The sequence below is a fragment of the Nicotiana attenuata genome, unplaced genomic scaffold, assembly GCF_001879085.1.
Source record: "Nicotiana attenuata strain UT unplaced genomic scaffold, NIATTr2, whole genome shotgun sequence".
NCBI lineage: Eukaryota > Viridiplantae > Streptophyta > Magnoliopsida > Solanales > Solanaceae > Nicotiana > Nicotiana attenuata.
The window spans coordinates 43,407-60,088 of NW_017671429.1; the positions used below are offsets into that span (position 1 = coordinate 43,407).

Genomic DNA, 16,682 nt, shown 5'->3' on the forward strand with positions numbered 1-16,682 from the left:
ACTCAACCTGCTTAAGGTTTTCTTTTTTAATATTAGTTAACTAAACCTAGCCAGCTTAAAACAGCAAACCGTGTTAATTGTTATTCAACCTGTCATTGTCCCGTGTCCTGTCCTGCTTTTCAAAAATATTTTTAACCCACACTGCATAAGAGTGCCCGTTGGCTGTTTCAGGTTTGACCTGCCCCGTCCAGCTCCTCTGCTATCCTGAGACATGAAAAGGATGTTTTTTTTTTCTTGCTGTTAAGTCAAGATTTTATTTCATCAAAAGCCCACGAATGTAGAAAGGCTTAGAGTTAAAGAGTACCAGGCATGGTTCTCCATGTATTGATTGTATTCCCAATCCTTGAAGACCCAACCACCTACCTCAGATCTTTTCACTACATACCTCAGCACACTCAAGAAAACAAACAAGAAATAAAAAACAAGGCATGTCACAAGATAGATCATACATTCCTCCTTCAGTCTTTAGAACCTCCAAAGACGACAGCAAAAAGGAGCAAAACCAAACTCCCGCCCATCTTTCAACTTGGGGAACACACGGCAAAAATTATGCAAGTGCCTGACTGCCCTAGGACAGATCAATTTTGACAAGTTGTAACAAAAGTGCCTTAGTTTCCCTTCCTACATGATATTGGGAAGAATAAGCAGCTTATTCCCCATCTTCAACAAACAATGAAACATTTATCTGGTCACGGCAATAGTAATCTTGTCCACCTCATAGTTGAAATCCGTTCCCAACATAGAGGCGAAAGAGCAATATAAAACAGATTTCAACTTATTCAACTCATCCCAATTTTACTTACAATCCCGCAAACAAGCTACAGTATTATTGTTCTTGACAAAAATGAGCTGTGTTCCTTCAATAATATAACCTGATTCTCCACCCACATCCAAGAACACTGACAGGAGAATCATCTGCGGAACCAGTCAAGCATGACGCTCCGTCTAAACCACCATGTTGAGCATCGACCTCAGCTTTCGACTGGAAAAATCATAAACCAAAAGCAGAAATCAATGTATATGGAAACACATAATTAAACAGGAACAAACTCATCAAAATGTCAAAAAGTAATAACTCTGGGCCACATGTATCAGTAGAAGCAAGAAAAGAGTGAACAAATCTTTTTTTATAACCGAGAAATCCCCAAGGATACGTGGAGCACGGTTTGAAACTTGGTGGATAATGGGGGCCCCTATACCCTTCTCTACTTAAATACCAGGCTTTTCGTCCGCAGCAAGACTCGAACCCATGACTTGGAGAAAAAGAAACTAATCTTTGAAACATAGAATCAAATATTTAGACAGACATGGTTCCAGGAACTATATTCTAAGCCGAGCGCAAACCATTAAAATCTTTCTCAAGTTGATATTGGCTACTTAAACACAGCATTGGAAGGAAATTTCAAGATAGAACTATTCATCAAGATTGACAAGTGCATTGCATATACTGCAGCAATGGAGAGTTTTTGTCACCTAACCGTTTTAATCCTAGCAACCTCACAATTACTTTGGTCACAAGAAACTAAAGAAGAGTTTGTAAACTTTGGTTGGGAATTGCTAACCTGTTGGTTTCCGGATACCCTATTTAAGGGGGTTTATTCCTTCACCAATCTGAAAGCCAGCTTCATGCAGACAGTCATGAATCAGCCTCGCCTTACCAGGAGTGAGTCCGTTGTTTCCTCACGTCTTCTCAGCCATTTGAGCATCTCGAGATCAAATCAGTTAGTCACATATGATCATTCTGATACGTTGATTCTTTGATAACTACTCAGCTCAATAAAACCTCTGATCCACAATTACATCCCAAATGTTCTATTATACAAATTGCCAGAATTGGGCATACGGAACTTTGGGTCCTCATATCCAGTAAAGAACTTGTTAAGGCCCACATTTTCGGTTCGGAGGAGTTCCGCTACACCCAAATTATTTCCACTCTGAACCCCATTCCAGCCATCCCAGTGGCCATTTGACATGACAGAGTTCATGGTCTGGGGATGACTCGGCTGTGAAAAAGGAGGTTGATTGTTGGACAGAGCTTGCTCCAGAACCCTGGAAGAAATTCCATCAAATGATGATTGATTGCTGGGCATAGTTTTCTCCATAACCCTGGGAGAAATTCCATCAAATGGGAATTGATTGCTGGCCAGAGTTTGCTCCACAACCCTGGAAGAAATTCCATATGCATCACTGTATGGAGAAAAATTGTCCCCCATATCAGCAAACCTCTGGTTCTGTTGCAGAGTTAGAGATCTTTGCATCAGTAATTGAAGCCTTCTCTCATTTTCTAAAGTGCTTAACTGTGGAGAAAAACCTGAAGACATGTCCAAGCTTGAGAGATCAAAGCCATTAGGAATCCTCCCTTTACCAACTGCCAGAATTGCAGGATCCATAAACTCAATGTCCCCATTACTCACATTTCCAACTGGCGGAGCCTGATATTGATTGTGCAACGAGGATGTATCAAGCAAGTGACTCCCTGCAAAATGTAATGATTTGACATAAACCATCAAAATATACATATATTATGTCAACAAAGTAGAAAAAACAAAAGGCCTTTATAATAACAGACCATGGAGAGAGTCAAACTTCTGTTCCATTCTCTCATAATGAGAAGTAAATCCCGGGGGTGGTGCTCTGTTTGGTGCTGAAAACCCTGGAGGCGCTGACATCTGAGGTCTGGACACTGTTAAGAAATTCACCAGAAAAAAATTAAACCAGAGGCACTCAGACTTCTCTTTTTCTTTTTTCTTCCTTTTTCTTTAACAACTACACTTTGACTGAAAGTTGAAACACTATAAGACGCAGTTACGGGAGAAGGAACCGAGCCAGGAACTGACCTGATAGCTTGTTAGAAGAGAGATGAGAAAAGCTGTTGCCATAACCAACTGATTCCTCATTATTCGCTACAGAGAAACCATTACGAGTACCAATATTTTCAAGTTGATAACTTCTGCTATTAGAAAAATCATGACCATGAGCAAAATGACTAAAATTTTGCTCAATGTAACTTAGAGGCGGTTGAAAATCAGCTGATGGACTGGCAGGTTCTTCTTCTCTTGCAAAAGAGAACCTCGATTGGTTACTGGTTAATTTTCTTGAGCTTGACACTCTAAGAGACCCTTGTTGGTTATCAGTCTCTCCCAACAACTTAGCAAGGTTCTGAGGAGAAGTTAATGACGCATTCCAAGGATCAAAATCCAGAGACAAAATATTAGATATTATACTGCTCTCTCCATTATCAACCTTAGTACTATAGATCTCGCTAGGAGCTTCACCTTCAAACTTTTCCACATGCATCCTCTTACCCTCGTTAGGCAACGGATAATAACTTCCATTGATAGTTCGCAAATCAGCCACACAATTTGATAGATTGCCCAGGTATCCATTAGTCGATGATTCAATAGTAGACGCCTGAGATACTGAATCAGTTCTCCTGTCTAACTGCATACTGGCCTTCTTGACAGGTCCACCACCATTAGTCAGCTGAGGAGAATAACCACTAGGCTGCGCTGGAGAGCATAAAGAGGGGGAAAGATTTGGCGAATAGACTTTCTCGATAATTACTTCTGGATCCCTATGTCTCTGCTCATTAAAGGATAGCAAATCATCCTCCATTTCAGGAGTAGCAACTTGTATAACTTTAGTATGCGCATCAAATCTCAAATCAGACTTTTCTTTTGAGATACAAATCTCATCTGCAGAAACCACAGATTCCCCAGTCATTTCAGATGGCAAGGGCTCCCTACCTTGCTCAATGTAGCTGCGCTGTGATTTTTTATGTCTATCAATGCTCAACGACGACATATCAGAGCATATATACTGGATCTTAATATCTGTGGTATCATTGGAATCTTTTGCAAAGCCAGCTCCATTAGACATTACAGAAATATCAAAGGCATTTGTGGTACTGTTTGGCATTATATGTTTATGTTTGTCCTTTAATGACGGAACGTTATGTAACTGAGTGTTTATAGATGACGAAGCAGGAGGTACCAGAAGAGAGGGGTTCTCAGAAGTATAGGTTCGAGGATCTGCTCCTGCGTACTGCTTGACAGGTTCTAAAGTCTCTATGTTCCCTTTCTCTTCAGTAGTTCCATTTTCTAAAGTATGAACTGCTTTTTTTCCTGCATGAGCAGGCAGTAAAGAAACCTGACTTGTGCTTCCAACAGCTGTAGAAAACGCTGCTGGATTACATGTCTCCGGCTTCTTATTAAGAGGTCCATTATAACATGGTACACTGGCAGGTGGCTGCTGATTATTTGATGCACGTGTTCCCCTAGTAAACAAGATAAATATCAACAAATAGCACCACATAGGCACATACAAAGGATAATAAAAGTAGATCTGCTTAGTGCATACCATAAAGCTCCAGCAGGAAGAGCAGCGGATCTACCAGAGCTACTATTTGGTGGTGAGCCTCTAACATTGGGTACTGAATTCTGCATGGTAGATGACACTACAAAATTTCACACTTGTGACTGAAACATTGGCATAATGCTGAAAAATTTTCTAGCAGTGGTAAATTTGTTCAAACTTCAAATATAAGCATATATGAAAGCAAATCACAATCATCCAATATAACCACAAAAAGATAGAAATGTCTGGATTTTAACTTTTAAGAGCACAATGTCCAGCCTTCTCAGCCAATTGACTCCTCCCCCTTCAACCCCACAGTAGAAAACTATCTTTTTCCCTTCCTAAAACCGAGGAAGGGAAGAAGAAGCATAAGAAGAGAATAAGAAGGTAAGCAAATGGAACAAGAAAATCTTACAGTAGCAGCATTTTTACTAATAGGTTTCCCTGAAGCAGCAGAGCTGTGACTGCAGTACTCCTCTGCTGGGGATGGTAACACACTCCCTGATCGCTGTTGCGTACTATTAATGGCCCCAGCAATTTGTTGAACTCTACTCCTTCAAAATAACTATGCACGTTAATTAGCTATCCAGTAAACATTTGCATGAATAGGACAGAGACGCAGGAAAATAAGTTCAGTCTTCCGATAATGGCATAGCTATAAGTAATATATTAAAGACCAACTGAAATACAAATGTTTCGAATAGTTTATTGTGCAGACTTAAGCTGGACGTCTCCTCCGAAAAGCCAGGAAATGAACCCACTAATTGATGTTCTATTAACATATGTTATACTACTTGGCAGCTATTCCATCAGTCATAAACTGCAGTTAGAAGAGCCACAAGCATAATCAGCTGAATAATCCCAATACCTTGTGTAAGCAGATATGACTTCGTCTTTAGTAAAGCTATCCTCTTGTGACCCAATCTCGTGCAAGTATAAACAATCAGGATTGGTACAGGGCTGAACCAAGAGACAACTAATCTTCGATTACATTATGATATTCAACGATAGAAGGATCAAATGCAAATTCCTAGTCAGTGATTTATTCCAAATTATAATTCAAACTCATACCACATTTCTCAACCAAGCGTGACAGTATTTTGTGGTTCCAAAGCAAGCTCTGCAAACAAGGAATTTAAATTGTTTAATGCAAAATCAGAATTAATGGTAGCTGCATACATGAACCAATCATCACACTTACCTTAGAGGCCTACCATCTAAAACAAACCCATGTACAGACTGAATACACAGAATTGCTTCCTCCTCCTTTGAATAGGTTATATATCTGTACAGAACATTTCAAGACTTGTTAACTTAATTTTATTTTTATTTTTTTTTATTTTTTTTTGGGGGGGGGGGGTGGGTGGAGAGGACTTGTTAACTGATTTTCTTGTGATTGAAAGGCTACATATGAATTGAGGATCTCAACCAGCAAACATAAAATATGATGAGAGCACAACAAAGGGATCAGGGGGCTTCATGATTGTAGAAAGAGCAGGGGATGAATGATGTGTCACTGGATCAAAAATTCAACAGTGGCAACTAGTGAGATTTTGGTTGGATGTTCCGTGGACACACTACTCTTAAATACATGTTCCTGCAGCTTCCAGTATTTTCAACAATAAGAATTTTCGGAGGCAGAAGAGTTATAAAGAATCAACACATGCAATGCGTCGTGTCAAATTTGTCTTAGCACAAATTGGAGCTAACCAAGGCAGCAAAATTATTTTTTATAGAAGTTTAACGCTTCCGGGGGTTTTATCGGAAACAGTCTCTCTGCCCTTCCGGGTAGGGGTAAGGCTGCGTACATCCTACCCTCCCCAGACCCCACTTGTGGGACCATACTGGGATGTTGTTGTTGTTGTAGAAGTTAACGCTTATCGATGGGATGGAGCATACAAGGTGTTTGCCAAAGTAGAGAAACTTTATTAGAAAAAGTGATTCTCTACCAGGAGCATATAGAAAACATTGAAGACTGAGAAACAAGGAAGAGGCTCAAACAACAGGTTGTCATCCAACCAAATGACTGTTCACATTGATCATTTTTCCTCCAAAGCACCAGGGAAAGGAAAAAATAAAACACAGGGTATAGAGGTTTGGTAAATCATTGGAGGCCTTGACCTTGTACCATTTTTTCACATCTTATTTTTGCAGCAATATGAAGGAACTTGCACTGAAATATGTCAAAAGATATAAAGACCTAGATAATATTTGATAACTCGGACAACTGTGTGAGACATAAGAAATTTTGAGACCTATTACAATTGTCAATTTTCAAGCAGCCAGGTAACTCATATCAGGAACGAAACTTACACACTACAAGTATTATTTGCAAATTGTTGAATAGCACCAGCAGCTGTACGAGACATAGACACCTTCAGAACCTTCCCATACTTCAAAAAATACTCTTTCTGCTGTAGAAGCTGCTTTTGAGCAACACAAAAAAAAAGTGAGGAAGAACAGGGAGATTTAATAGGAGATAAAAGTGCATTTTTTTCTTTTTTATTCTTGAGAGGTGCTGATGATTTCACAACAAACGGTACATACATCTTCATCAGCTAGGCTGAGTGGCAACCCCATAACATAAACAAGATTTCTTTGAACGACTCGCACATTGCTGAGTTGCTTCCTAGAATCTGCTGTTTTACTTTTTCCCTTGCGAGACGACAATCTTTTTTCAGTGCTCATCTCAGCCACTACCCTGTGGTCAACACCAAAGATTATCAATAATGCAGAAAATGTAGATTTGTATGCTCTATGATAGAGATTGTCTTAAGATGCAAAATGGTTCATGTCATTACTTATCACATTTAGCTGCCATGCCAACAATCTTTTCCTTGTTATAAGGAATGCGACATGCTGGACACCGCCCATCTGTATTATCCTTCTCAGCCATATCCATAATGTGATGCCAGCACCAGACACATATCTGTCAGAAATATGTATCAAATGTTAAAACCTACATCTACTAATAAATTTGCCATTGGAGTAAAGGTCACATGTGAAAGAAAATACAGCTCTGCCTCAATCCCAAGTAAGTTGGGGTCGGCCATATGAATCCTCACTAACTATGTCGCCTATTAATCTCATTTCAAATTAACATAATACAACAAATCTCTATCCTCACAAAGTAGGGATAAAGTCTGCGTACACACTACCCTCCTCAGACCCCATAGTGTGGGATAATATTGGGTATGTTGTTGTTGTTATACAACAAATCTCAAACCAATATAGTAACAGAAGAAAAATAAATAAAAAGAACAAGAAGTTTTCTATATTTCATACTGGCATATAAATCTTTGACATGACTAAAAGACTCATAGAAAACATAGAGCATAAATTAGACGTACTAGCATGACAAACATATTCCCAATTAACTAGTGTTGCCTATAAAGATCTTTTACTTCCATTGTGCACTATTTTTTGCTAGGTCTCCATGGATACGTGAGATTGTAGGTCTTTCGAGACAACTTCCTTCCATGTGATTTTAGGTCTACCCCGTCCCTTTTTTAACACTGCCACTCACCATGGTTTCACTTTCGGTCCAGTGCACCTGGAGGTCGGCGCAGTATCCACATCTCTGCAATACTCATCTTGTGAGTAAGTTAGATTTTAGTGTCTCACCATTCACTCCCATATACTCCCTCCGTTTCAAAAAAATAATGGAACTTTTACTATTTGGGGAATCAAACAAGGTTTTGTTTGACCATATTTTTTGCAAATATTTTGAATTGTTAACTAATGTGAATATTTTGAATTGTTAACTAATGTGACTTGTAGTACTTTTTACGTAGATTTTAAGTATGTAAATTTATTTCAAAAAATTAAATAGTCTATGTCCGAATTCAGAACTAAAATTATTCAATTTGACTCTTGTAACCCGAATCGAGGGTCTATCGGAAGCAGCCCGTAGCGTACTTTTTCCCTCCCCAAACCCCACTTGTGGGAATCCGAGCCAAGGGTTATCGGACTAGTCAAGATGAAAGAAACAAAAATGAGGATGCTTAGGTGGATTAGCGGGGCATACTAGCAGAGATACGATTAGGAATGAAGAATATAGTACAAGGTGGGAGCGGCCTTCGTAGTGGACAAGATGCAGGAAGCGAGACTGAGATGGCTCAGAGATGTGAAGAGGGGGAGCACAAATGCTCCAATGACGAGGTGCGAGAGATTGACAGTGCTAGATCTAAGGAGAGGTAGAGGTAGACCGAGAAAAAATTGGGGAGAGATGATTACAAAGGACATGGAACATCTTCAGCTCACCGAGGACATGACCCTAGTGGAGCATGAAGGTCGAGGATTAGGGTAGAAGGATAGTAGATAATCGAACGATTTCTCTCTTTTCAGTGGGAGAGCATAATTCTAGTTTAGGACACCTTATATGTTGTCTCTTCTTACTATTAGTATTATTATAATGGAACGATTTCTCTCTTTTCAATGGGGGAGCATAATTTTAGTTTAGGGCACCTTATCTGCTCTCTCTTATTAGAACAAAGGTTATTATTATATTCTTCTATTTTATTACTACTGTTTTTTTAGTTTGGTTATCTTTACTATTTTTGCTGTGAACACTTTTTTTCTTCTGTATTTTCATCTTAGCTTTTTCACTCTTATATTTTCGAACCTGGTTTTTAAAACGCTTTTCTTGAGTCGAGGGTCGGTTGGAAACAACCCTTGTACCACACAAAAGGTAGAGGTAAGGTCTGTGTACACCCTATACTCCCCAAAACCCATTTGTTGGATCACACTGGGTTTGTTGTATGTTGTTGTATCCATAATAATAATAGCATTTCAAATAAATTGGAAAATCGTTTGGAAAATGAGTAGTAGCTAATGATAAGGATAAAATAGGAAAAAAAACTATCTTTCTCTTGCTTTGCTAAAATGGACAAGTAAAAGTAAAAATGAATTTTTAGTGTAGTGAACAAGTAAATGTGAACGAAGGGCATATTAGATTTTAAATATGTCAACTGGAAAATATGAATCGGGAAACTCGAAAACTAAAAAGGGAAGAAAGAGAAGAACTAAAACTTTAATACAATCTCAAAGAGGTGGTCTTGATAAATCTTATACTCCCTCCCTTTCAATTTAGATGTTGTAGTCTGACTTGACACAAAGTTTAAGAAAAATATGAAGACTATTGAAATACGTGGTCCTATAAGCTTAAGGGGCAAAAGCTTTATGGAGCCATGCCATTTTTGTGACTATAAAAACTTCTCATGTGTCATTCTTTTCTGAATGGACTAATAAGAAAAGTGTGTCATTTAAATTGAAACAGATCAAAATCTAAATCAAAAAAATATAGAAGAGTGTTCTTTAAATGAACAAATCCATATCCAGATGATAATGAAATCAAAGAAGAGATTTTACTTGGGAATAAATTCAGTTTGCAAGTTGGCATTTGTCTATGAAATTGACAATAAAAAATTTGAACTTGAAGAACCTATGATTTAAAGGCGTATTTGAAATAAATTTTTAAAATCTTCAACTCTCTCAAATCTTCAAACTTTGACAACCTTTATCCTTCAAACAACTACAACTATCCAAACACAATTTGATCAATTTCAAAGCATGTTTCTTTATCAAAATCTTTTTCCCTGTCCAAACAGGCCCTTAAGCAATTCATGAATTCAGCCACCCAAATTCTCCACCCAGATATTCGGAGACAACAAATTTGGAGTTGCAAATAAAGCAAATTAATGGACATGTATAAGGGTACATCATGACAGGCAGCTTAGGTATACATATTCCATTACTGGCACAGTTTACAATAATGCAACCACAGTATACATAGTTAAGGTTTGAGGTTCAAGAATTTTAAGTTTAAGAGCAAGTTCAACAGAAACAACATGGTTTTGAACTGCTCATGCAGACCTTCAAGATATCAAAAACCTAACCCCTCAGATGCTTTAACCCCAAACTATATTTAGCTGAGCAATTATCGTCTTATTGATGACCTACTTTTGAAGAATACATTCAAAAAGGATAGATTCTAGCGTAAGAACTTTCTAAACAAATAGAAGGGGAAACAGCATCTACAAACCTCATATCCGCACTTGCAAGGCTTCAACTGCTGATCTGTCAAGTCCATCTCCTCAGCACAGAGAGGACATGTCTTATCTCCCTGGTCGCTCATTGTTGCCTTAAAACTTGAATAGAATACAAATGCCATAATTAACTCCAATCAGAAATATATTTCAACCACACAATCAATTCACCCGAAAATATACTTCTGTTAACAAGATGCTTATAACTAATTCCCAAGCCACAAAATCATTCATTCACCAAACAGTGTCTATAGTGACTTGCAACTTCCGACTGACGATTTCAACTCCACATTATGAGAAACTCAAGTAAAAAGCCTCCTACATTAATTACAGATTAACAGAATTCACACCAAAAAAAAAATTTTAAAAAAAAAAAAACTACAATCATCAACCGGAAAAAAAATAACAAAAAACTACAATAAAAAAAAAATAACAAACAACTACAATCATCATCAACCGAAAAAAATAACAAATAACTACATAGAGATCTCATATGTGTTCGTCCTAAATTGTTTGCCACTATCACTATTTGGAGTGTCAAGCATTTTTTCTTACAATGCCCATTTTCAAACGTTTCTAGGTTTTCTCAGTAAAAAAAATATGCTTAATTTAAAAAAATATGCACATTTACTTTCAAAATAAAAATTAAGAAATCCATGTCAAATTCACACCGAAATCCAAAGTCAAAACTCATCAACTCAAAAGCTCAATCCATTTGTTCCATTAATCAAACACATCGATCCAATACAACAATATACACTCTGATAACACAGCGAGCTAGTAAAAAAGAATAAGATTTCTCTAAAATCTCCCAAAAATATCAAATAAAATAAAACAAAAAGAACTTTATCTATCAGACTCAAATCAAAACCTCCAATCAAAATATAATAAATAAAATCATCCAATCAGTTCAAAACTCAATACATACCAAGCAAACAGTGCTAAATCTTAACAAAAATCAGGAGAAAAAAAAAAGAGGCGATTAATAAAATTAAAGACCTAAGAAGTTAGGGTTTAAGGATTGGACTCACAAGTGATGAGTGGATCGAAGAAGAGGAAATCGTAGAGAGGATGAGACTCGAAGAAGGTAGAGAGAGAAAGACAGAGAGAACCAACCACACAGAGACAGAGACTTGTGAAGAGAGAGAAAGTGCGAGAGGTCGGCTTTTGTGTGATTGGATGTTTTCTTATGCTGCTGATTGCGGGTTCCGGTTCGGTTCGGTTCGCGTACCGAATTAAATTACGGGTTTCGGGTCGGATACCGAATGAATACCAGTTCGGATTGTGATATCCGAATTCGTCATGCTCCTCCCTCACACGTCGTTGCTTGCATTTGTTCGTGGAAATTTTTTGAAAGCGAAGAAGAGTTCTCCTAAAGGCGTTTTTTCTCAAACTTTTTCGTTAAATTTTGTAAAAATAATTGTCAAAAATGATTTTTTTAATCTGCTAATTCAATTGCATTTTTCAGAATAAATTTCTCACAACTCTTCAAGCTAGGACGAGTAAGATTTTACATGTTTACTGATCACGCCCAACTCTAAACCTAAAAAGGATAAGCAGTTGTTGCAAATATAGTCCGGTCTAAAAGTCCGGTGTCGAATCCCACAGAGAACTAAGGTATCGCTACAACTATTCAGTTATACTGAGAATACAAACTCGAACAATTCCTAAGTTATAAATATTAAGATTCTTATATCTAACTAATTGACTAACAAACTAAAGCAGTAAATTAACAACTAAAAATACTAAGGGTTAGAGACTAAATTAAGGAGGTCTACAGTTATGATTTTCCCAATTGTCGGAATCGTTCCGCTATGTTCCCTACAATTTTGCCTATATATCCTCTACTGAGCGTAAGCACTTTAGGTGTCGTAATTCTCTCTCGAGCAACTACAACAATTTACTAGACATATTCTCTTGAACTACGCTAGTTGGCTTATCTAACCACTCACTATGACCACGTCAAAGCTTTGTTATTTCTAAACCTACCTTTAAACCCGCTGTATTGATTTCTCACATACGTTAGGAGTGACGTTGTTTAACTACTACCTAAAATGTATCCTTTCTCAAGAAACACATAATAAATAGGCACAGTCAATCAATGGACATTCAATCAACTGAAATAAGCACGTAGTTTAACAAATAGATAAATTCAAAGGTTAAAGTATATTAAAACATTACAAGAATTCATCCTCCAAGAGGTTCCATCAAAACCCTAGATAATTAATTAGTTACTCGTAATAGTATGTAAAACTACAATACTAAAGCCTCATTTGTTTTTTTAAGATTAAGACGTCTGAATCTGAATACATGTCTGAATATCAAGATGTGTATTAAGATTAAGGCATCTGAATCTGAATACACATCTAAATATATTAAGATGTGTATTAAGATCTGAATGCTAAAAATTAAGACTGTTTGGTTTTTAATATCTGAATGCATGAAATTTATCTTTATTTGAAAAAAATCTAATATTCTATCAATAAAATATATAATTTTTTAAAATATGATAGTTGTTGGTGGTGATGGCTAACGAGTGAATGCCGACTAAAGGCGGTGGTTGGTGGTAGTTTTGGTTGATGGTGGTTCATGCTAGTAGCTAGTACTGATTGGTAGTAGTGGCAATTATAATTGATGATGGTGGTGGTGGGTCGTGAAGTTAATAACGACGGGTGGTAGTTTGTGATTGAGGAAGGTGGTGGTAGCTTATAATTATAGGCGGTGCCAGCTGTTGTTGTTAATGGTGATAGGGTGGTTGGTTGTGGTAGTTGAGGTGGATAAGTGTTGACTGTGGGTGAGAATGATGGTGGTCGGAGTGGTGGGATGGTGGATGGTGATGGTCGATAATGGTGGCGGCTATGATTGAGGATGATGGTGTCGTGGTGGTGGTTGTGGTGGTGGTGGTATGGCCGAGTATGGTGGTGGTGGTGGCATGGTGGTAGTTGATAATGGCAGGCGGTGGCGGTAGTTAATAATGAATTTGTGATAGTATCTTAATGAATTTGCTTTTGTTACAGATCTTAATCATACAAACCTATTTAGACCCATTAAATGGTTGTTAAGTTAAAAAAACAAAAACTTAATGATTAAGATCTGAATAATTAAGATTGAGATTTCAAAAACAAACGCACTTAATGTCTAAGATCTGAATGATTAAGATTCAGACCTCCATTAAGTACAAACAAATGAGGCCTAAAAGTCATAACCAACAATGAAAAGTAGAAAGAAGAAAGGGGAAAACTCGTGGTTAAATCTTCCTCCTTGCTCATAGCGTATTCTTGCCTCCTTGAGTGTCATCTTACCTAAAGTGGTGTCTCCCCTCAAAATTACGCTTTAGGATGTATTTATAGTGACTAGGGTTTGTATGGGGCGAATTTCCCTTCTCCTATTTTGAATAGGAGAAGCTGGTTTTTTCTGTTTCGGTCCCGGTCTGGCGAAGTGACCCTCACTTTGCTATCCTGGACTTTCATGATTTCTTCTGCTTCGGTCCCGGTCTGGCAAAGTGAGCCTCGCTTCGCTGTCCGGGACTTTTCTCTTCAGCTCTTTTTCACCAATTTTTCTCCCATTTGATCCTTTTTCGTGCAAGTTTGTTCCTACACATAAGAAACACATAATGAGCATAGTTTCACTTCAAAAGCGGTGTGACCTTCCACAACTCACACAAGAAATAATACATAAACACACTCAAAACTTGCACTTTTTACCATTTATCACCACCCCACACTTAAACTCTTGTTCGTCCTGGAGCAACTTAAAATTAAGCGCATAGGCAAGAAATACCTTTCAAAATATACTCAAGCATCACACCAAAGACAATGGTTTATATCAACGCTTAGAACCCAGCATATGCACTCTTCATACCTTTCCCTAAGTTTTAAAATCATGCCAAGATCATTTAAAATATTCATGTGACTCTTTCTAACATCCTCGCCTCAAAACTTGACTCTAATACATTCCACATTATGACACGCTCTTTGTACCAACTCAAAAATCAAGGTCTCTACCAATTCTTTGCAAATCATGTGCCCTCACCAACAAACCACAGAGAGAAATTAGTCCACACACTCAAATATAAGGACTCTCAGATCGGAAGAATTTGCTCACTCTCACAAAGAAACTCTTATGCCACCCAAGTTCGTACCATAGGCTTGCCCGTAGTGTAAGTCTCTACTAATTTAAGCTAGCAAAGTCTAGGATCAAGTAGGACTTTATAGGTTGTAATGTAGGCTAAGGGACGGGTAGGATATATTTGAGAAAATAGTGACTAACCCTCCTAAACACTTTAATACACTACACTTCACTTTTAAGCACCTTCTTGTCATGACCACTTCATTGTCTTGCCATAAAACCATACACATTTAGGCCCTTCTTCATTAAGCACATCAACATATAGATACTTACTAGCCTACACAAAGATATGAGAGGTGTTATTCATTTTTTTTCTTTTTTTTTCACTCTCCTTAATTTGGTATTTTCGGCTAGTACCTTTTTTTTTATACAAGTGCACCTTTTTGGCCTTCCTATGGTTTCATTCAAAAGCTCCCCAATCTCTTTATTTGCTCTTCTAGCTACTTAAGTGCTTTCGGAGGTAAAGGTTCAACAAGATTTGATTAAGAACAAAGGGGATTCGGCCTGTACTGTAGTTGCCAAAGGAAAGGTTTACAAGCTCAAAAAGGTTGACGACGGATAATATTAGCACTGGTAGGCAAATAGGCTAAATTGTCAATCAAAGAAAGCCTATATCACTTCCCAAACTTACAAAATGTATTAATTTCGCATCGACTCACACACGGAGCAAGTTCTAGACTAGCAAGAATGGCATAGAGTACACCAAAATCTCACCTCACACAATGCACATGACTCACTCAGGATGGCTCAGACCCGACTCTTAAGTTAAAGCAACTAGCACAGTCATCATAAAATTGAAGCACATGATAATTAATCACAAGAGTCAAAGATGAGCCTCGATGTCAAAAGAAAGTCACATATGTTATGAAGGCATATAATTACAAAAATCATGAAGAAAGTACTTAGTGCAAATGCTCCGACTCTAAGCCCCGATATAAAACATGTCAAAAATGCATAATACTCAAGTTCTACCCATTCCATTATTAGTTCAAAAAGAAAAAACGAAAATCTTTTTGTATTTTTCTTTGGACTTTAAACCCTGAAGAAAACTCTCTAGGAAGTCCATCGTCGGGAAAAGTCCAAATTTTTTTGAAAATTCTACCTACAAAAAGAAATTACTACTCGTTTCAAAAGTCATCTCTTGGAAAAGAACTGTGGCCATAAGAAAAACCAAGAGAGATTATTTCTACCTGGGTTTTTTTTCAACACACATAAAATAGCACAACTAAAATAGCATAGGTATACCCAAATAGTCACTTCACCCCACACTTAAAATTGTATATTGTCCCCAATGCACACCCATAAATACAAGAGGGTAAAAAAACTCCCTGGTTGGCCAAAGGCCGAAGCATTAGTAGCTCATGAGGTACTCAGACTTCTCCCAGACTTGGTTCTTTGTGCTGGCACCCCACACTTAGTTCTAACCATCTCACTTGATTTTGCTTCCTTCTAATAGCCTTGCTTCCCATGCTCCTAGAGAAATAAAAAAATAACACTACAATAATAATACAATAATAAAAAAATAAAAAAAATAACATAAAACAGTAAAGCTGGGTTGCCTCCCAACAGTAAAGCACGGTATCAGTTGTGCATCGACGGCTTGTGATTCCCTAGATGAGGTGCGAGATATGATTTCTGTGTGTTGATGTTGGGCCAGTTTGGAGGACTTGAGGCCGAGTTGTGATTATAACTTGAGCACTGAGGTGTTGATTGTGTGAGCACGTGCTTTTGGATTTATACGTTCAATAGTGTCCCTATTAGTGGAAGTGATGGTTGGATGGCTACGTGATGAGTATGATGTGACTGCGAGATGTGTTCATATGATTTGAATGTGACGAGAAGGGTCTGCTAGAGGTGTAGAAAGAACTATTTGGTGCTTGATTTCCATCTTAAATTGGTGTATAGCCCCCGAGTTATGGGTGTGTTGAAGGATCTTTTCATGTTGTTTAGTTGGGGAGTGAAGTAGATGTCATGTCGTGATATGAGTTCAGACTCAGGAAGATTAAGTGATTGCATAATGTTTATGACAGTGGAAGGGTATAAAGAGATGTTCGTTTGAGGCGAAGCAGGTGGGTTATCTCCTGCGGGGTGTCCTGAAGGTGTGTGATCCCTATGTTGTTTTGTAGCGAGTCCTCTTTTACCATTGAATTA

The 16,682-nt window shown here is 37.8% G+C and overlaps 1 protein-coding gene across 3 annotated transcripts; it reads right to left on the reverse strand.

Annotated features, from left to right (window-relative positions):
* Positions 1–395: 395 nt before the first annotated feature.
* On the reverse strand, positions 396–11,550 carry LOC109208241. 3 transcript variants are annotated; one of them, XM_019371313.1, is made up of 14 exons: positions 11,435–11,550; positions 10,400–10,505; positions 7,158–7,285; positions 6,904–7,057; positions 6,670–6,779; positions 5,558–5,641; positions 5,428–5,476; positions 5,225–5,316; positions 4,772–4,904; positions 4,360–4,439; positions 2,838–4,276; positions 2,570–2,683; positions 1,563–2,476; positions 396–982 (listed from the first exon to the last, which is right to left on the reverse strand). In XM_019371313.1, the coding sequence occupies exons 2-13, from the start codon at positions 10,490–10,492 to the stop codon at positions 1,797–1,799; spliced, it is 3,156 nt and encodes a 1,051-aa protein (XP_019226858.1). In that variant the 5' UTR covers positions 10,493–10,505; positions 11,435–11,550; the 3' UTR covers positions 396–982; positions 1,563–1,796. The 3 variants fall into 3 exon arrangements, with proteins under 3 accessions (XP_019226858.1, XP_019226857.1, XP_019226859.1); XM_019371312.1 differs by having other exon boundaries at positions 4,772–4,910; XM_019371314.1 differs by lacking the exons at positions 6,670–6,779; positions 6,904–7,057; positions 7,158–7,285; positions 10,400–10,505; positions 11,435–11,550 and having other exon boundaries at positions 4,772–4,910; positions 5,225–5,332; positions 5,558–5,576.
* Positions 11,551–16,682: the final 5,132 nt, after the last annotated feature.

Excerpts from the sequence above, each read along its gene's own strand:
- LOC109208241 (XM_019371312.1), bottom strand. The coding sequence starts at position 10,492 with ATGAGCGACCAGGGAGATAAGACATGTCCTCTCTGTGCTGAGGAGATG. Across the intron at positions 4,911-5,224 it reads GTCATATCTGCTTACACAAG|GAGTAGAGTTCAACAAATTG; the intron begins GTATTGGGATTA and ends GTTATTTTGAAG. Across the intron at positions 2,684-2,837 it reads CTCTTCTAACAAGCTATCAG|TGTCCAGACCTCAGATGTCA; the intron begins GTCAGTTCCTGG and ends ATTTCTTAACAG.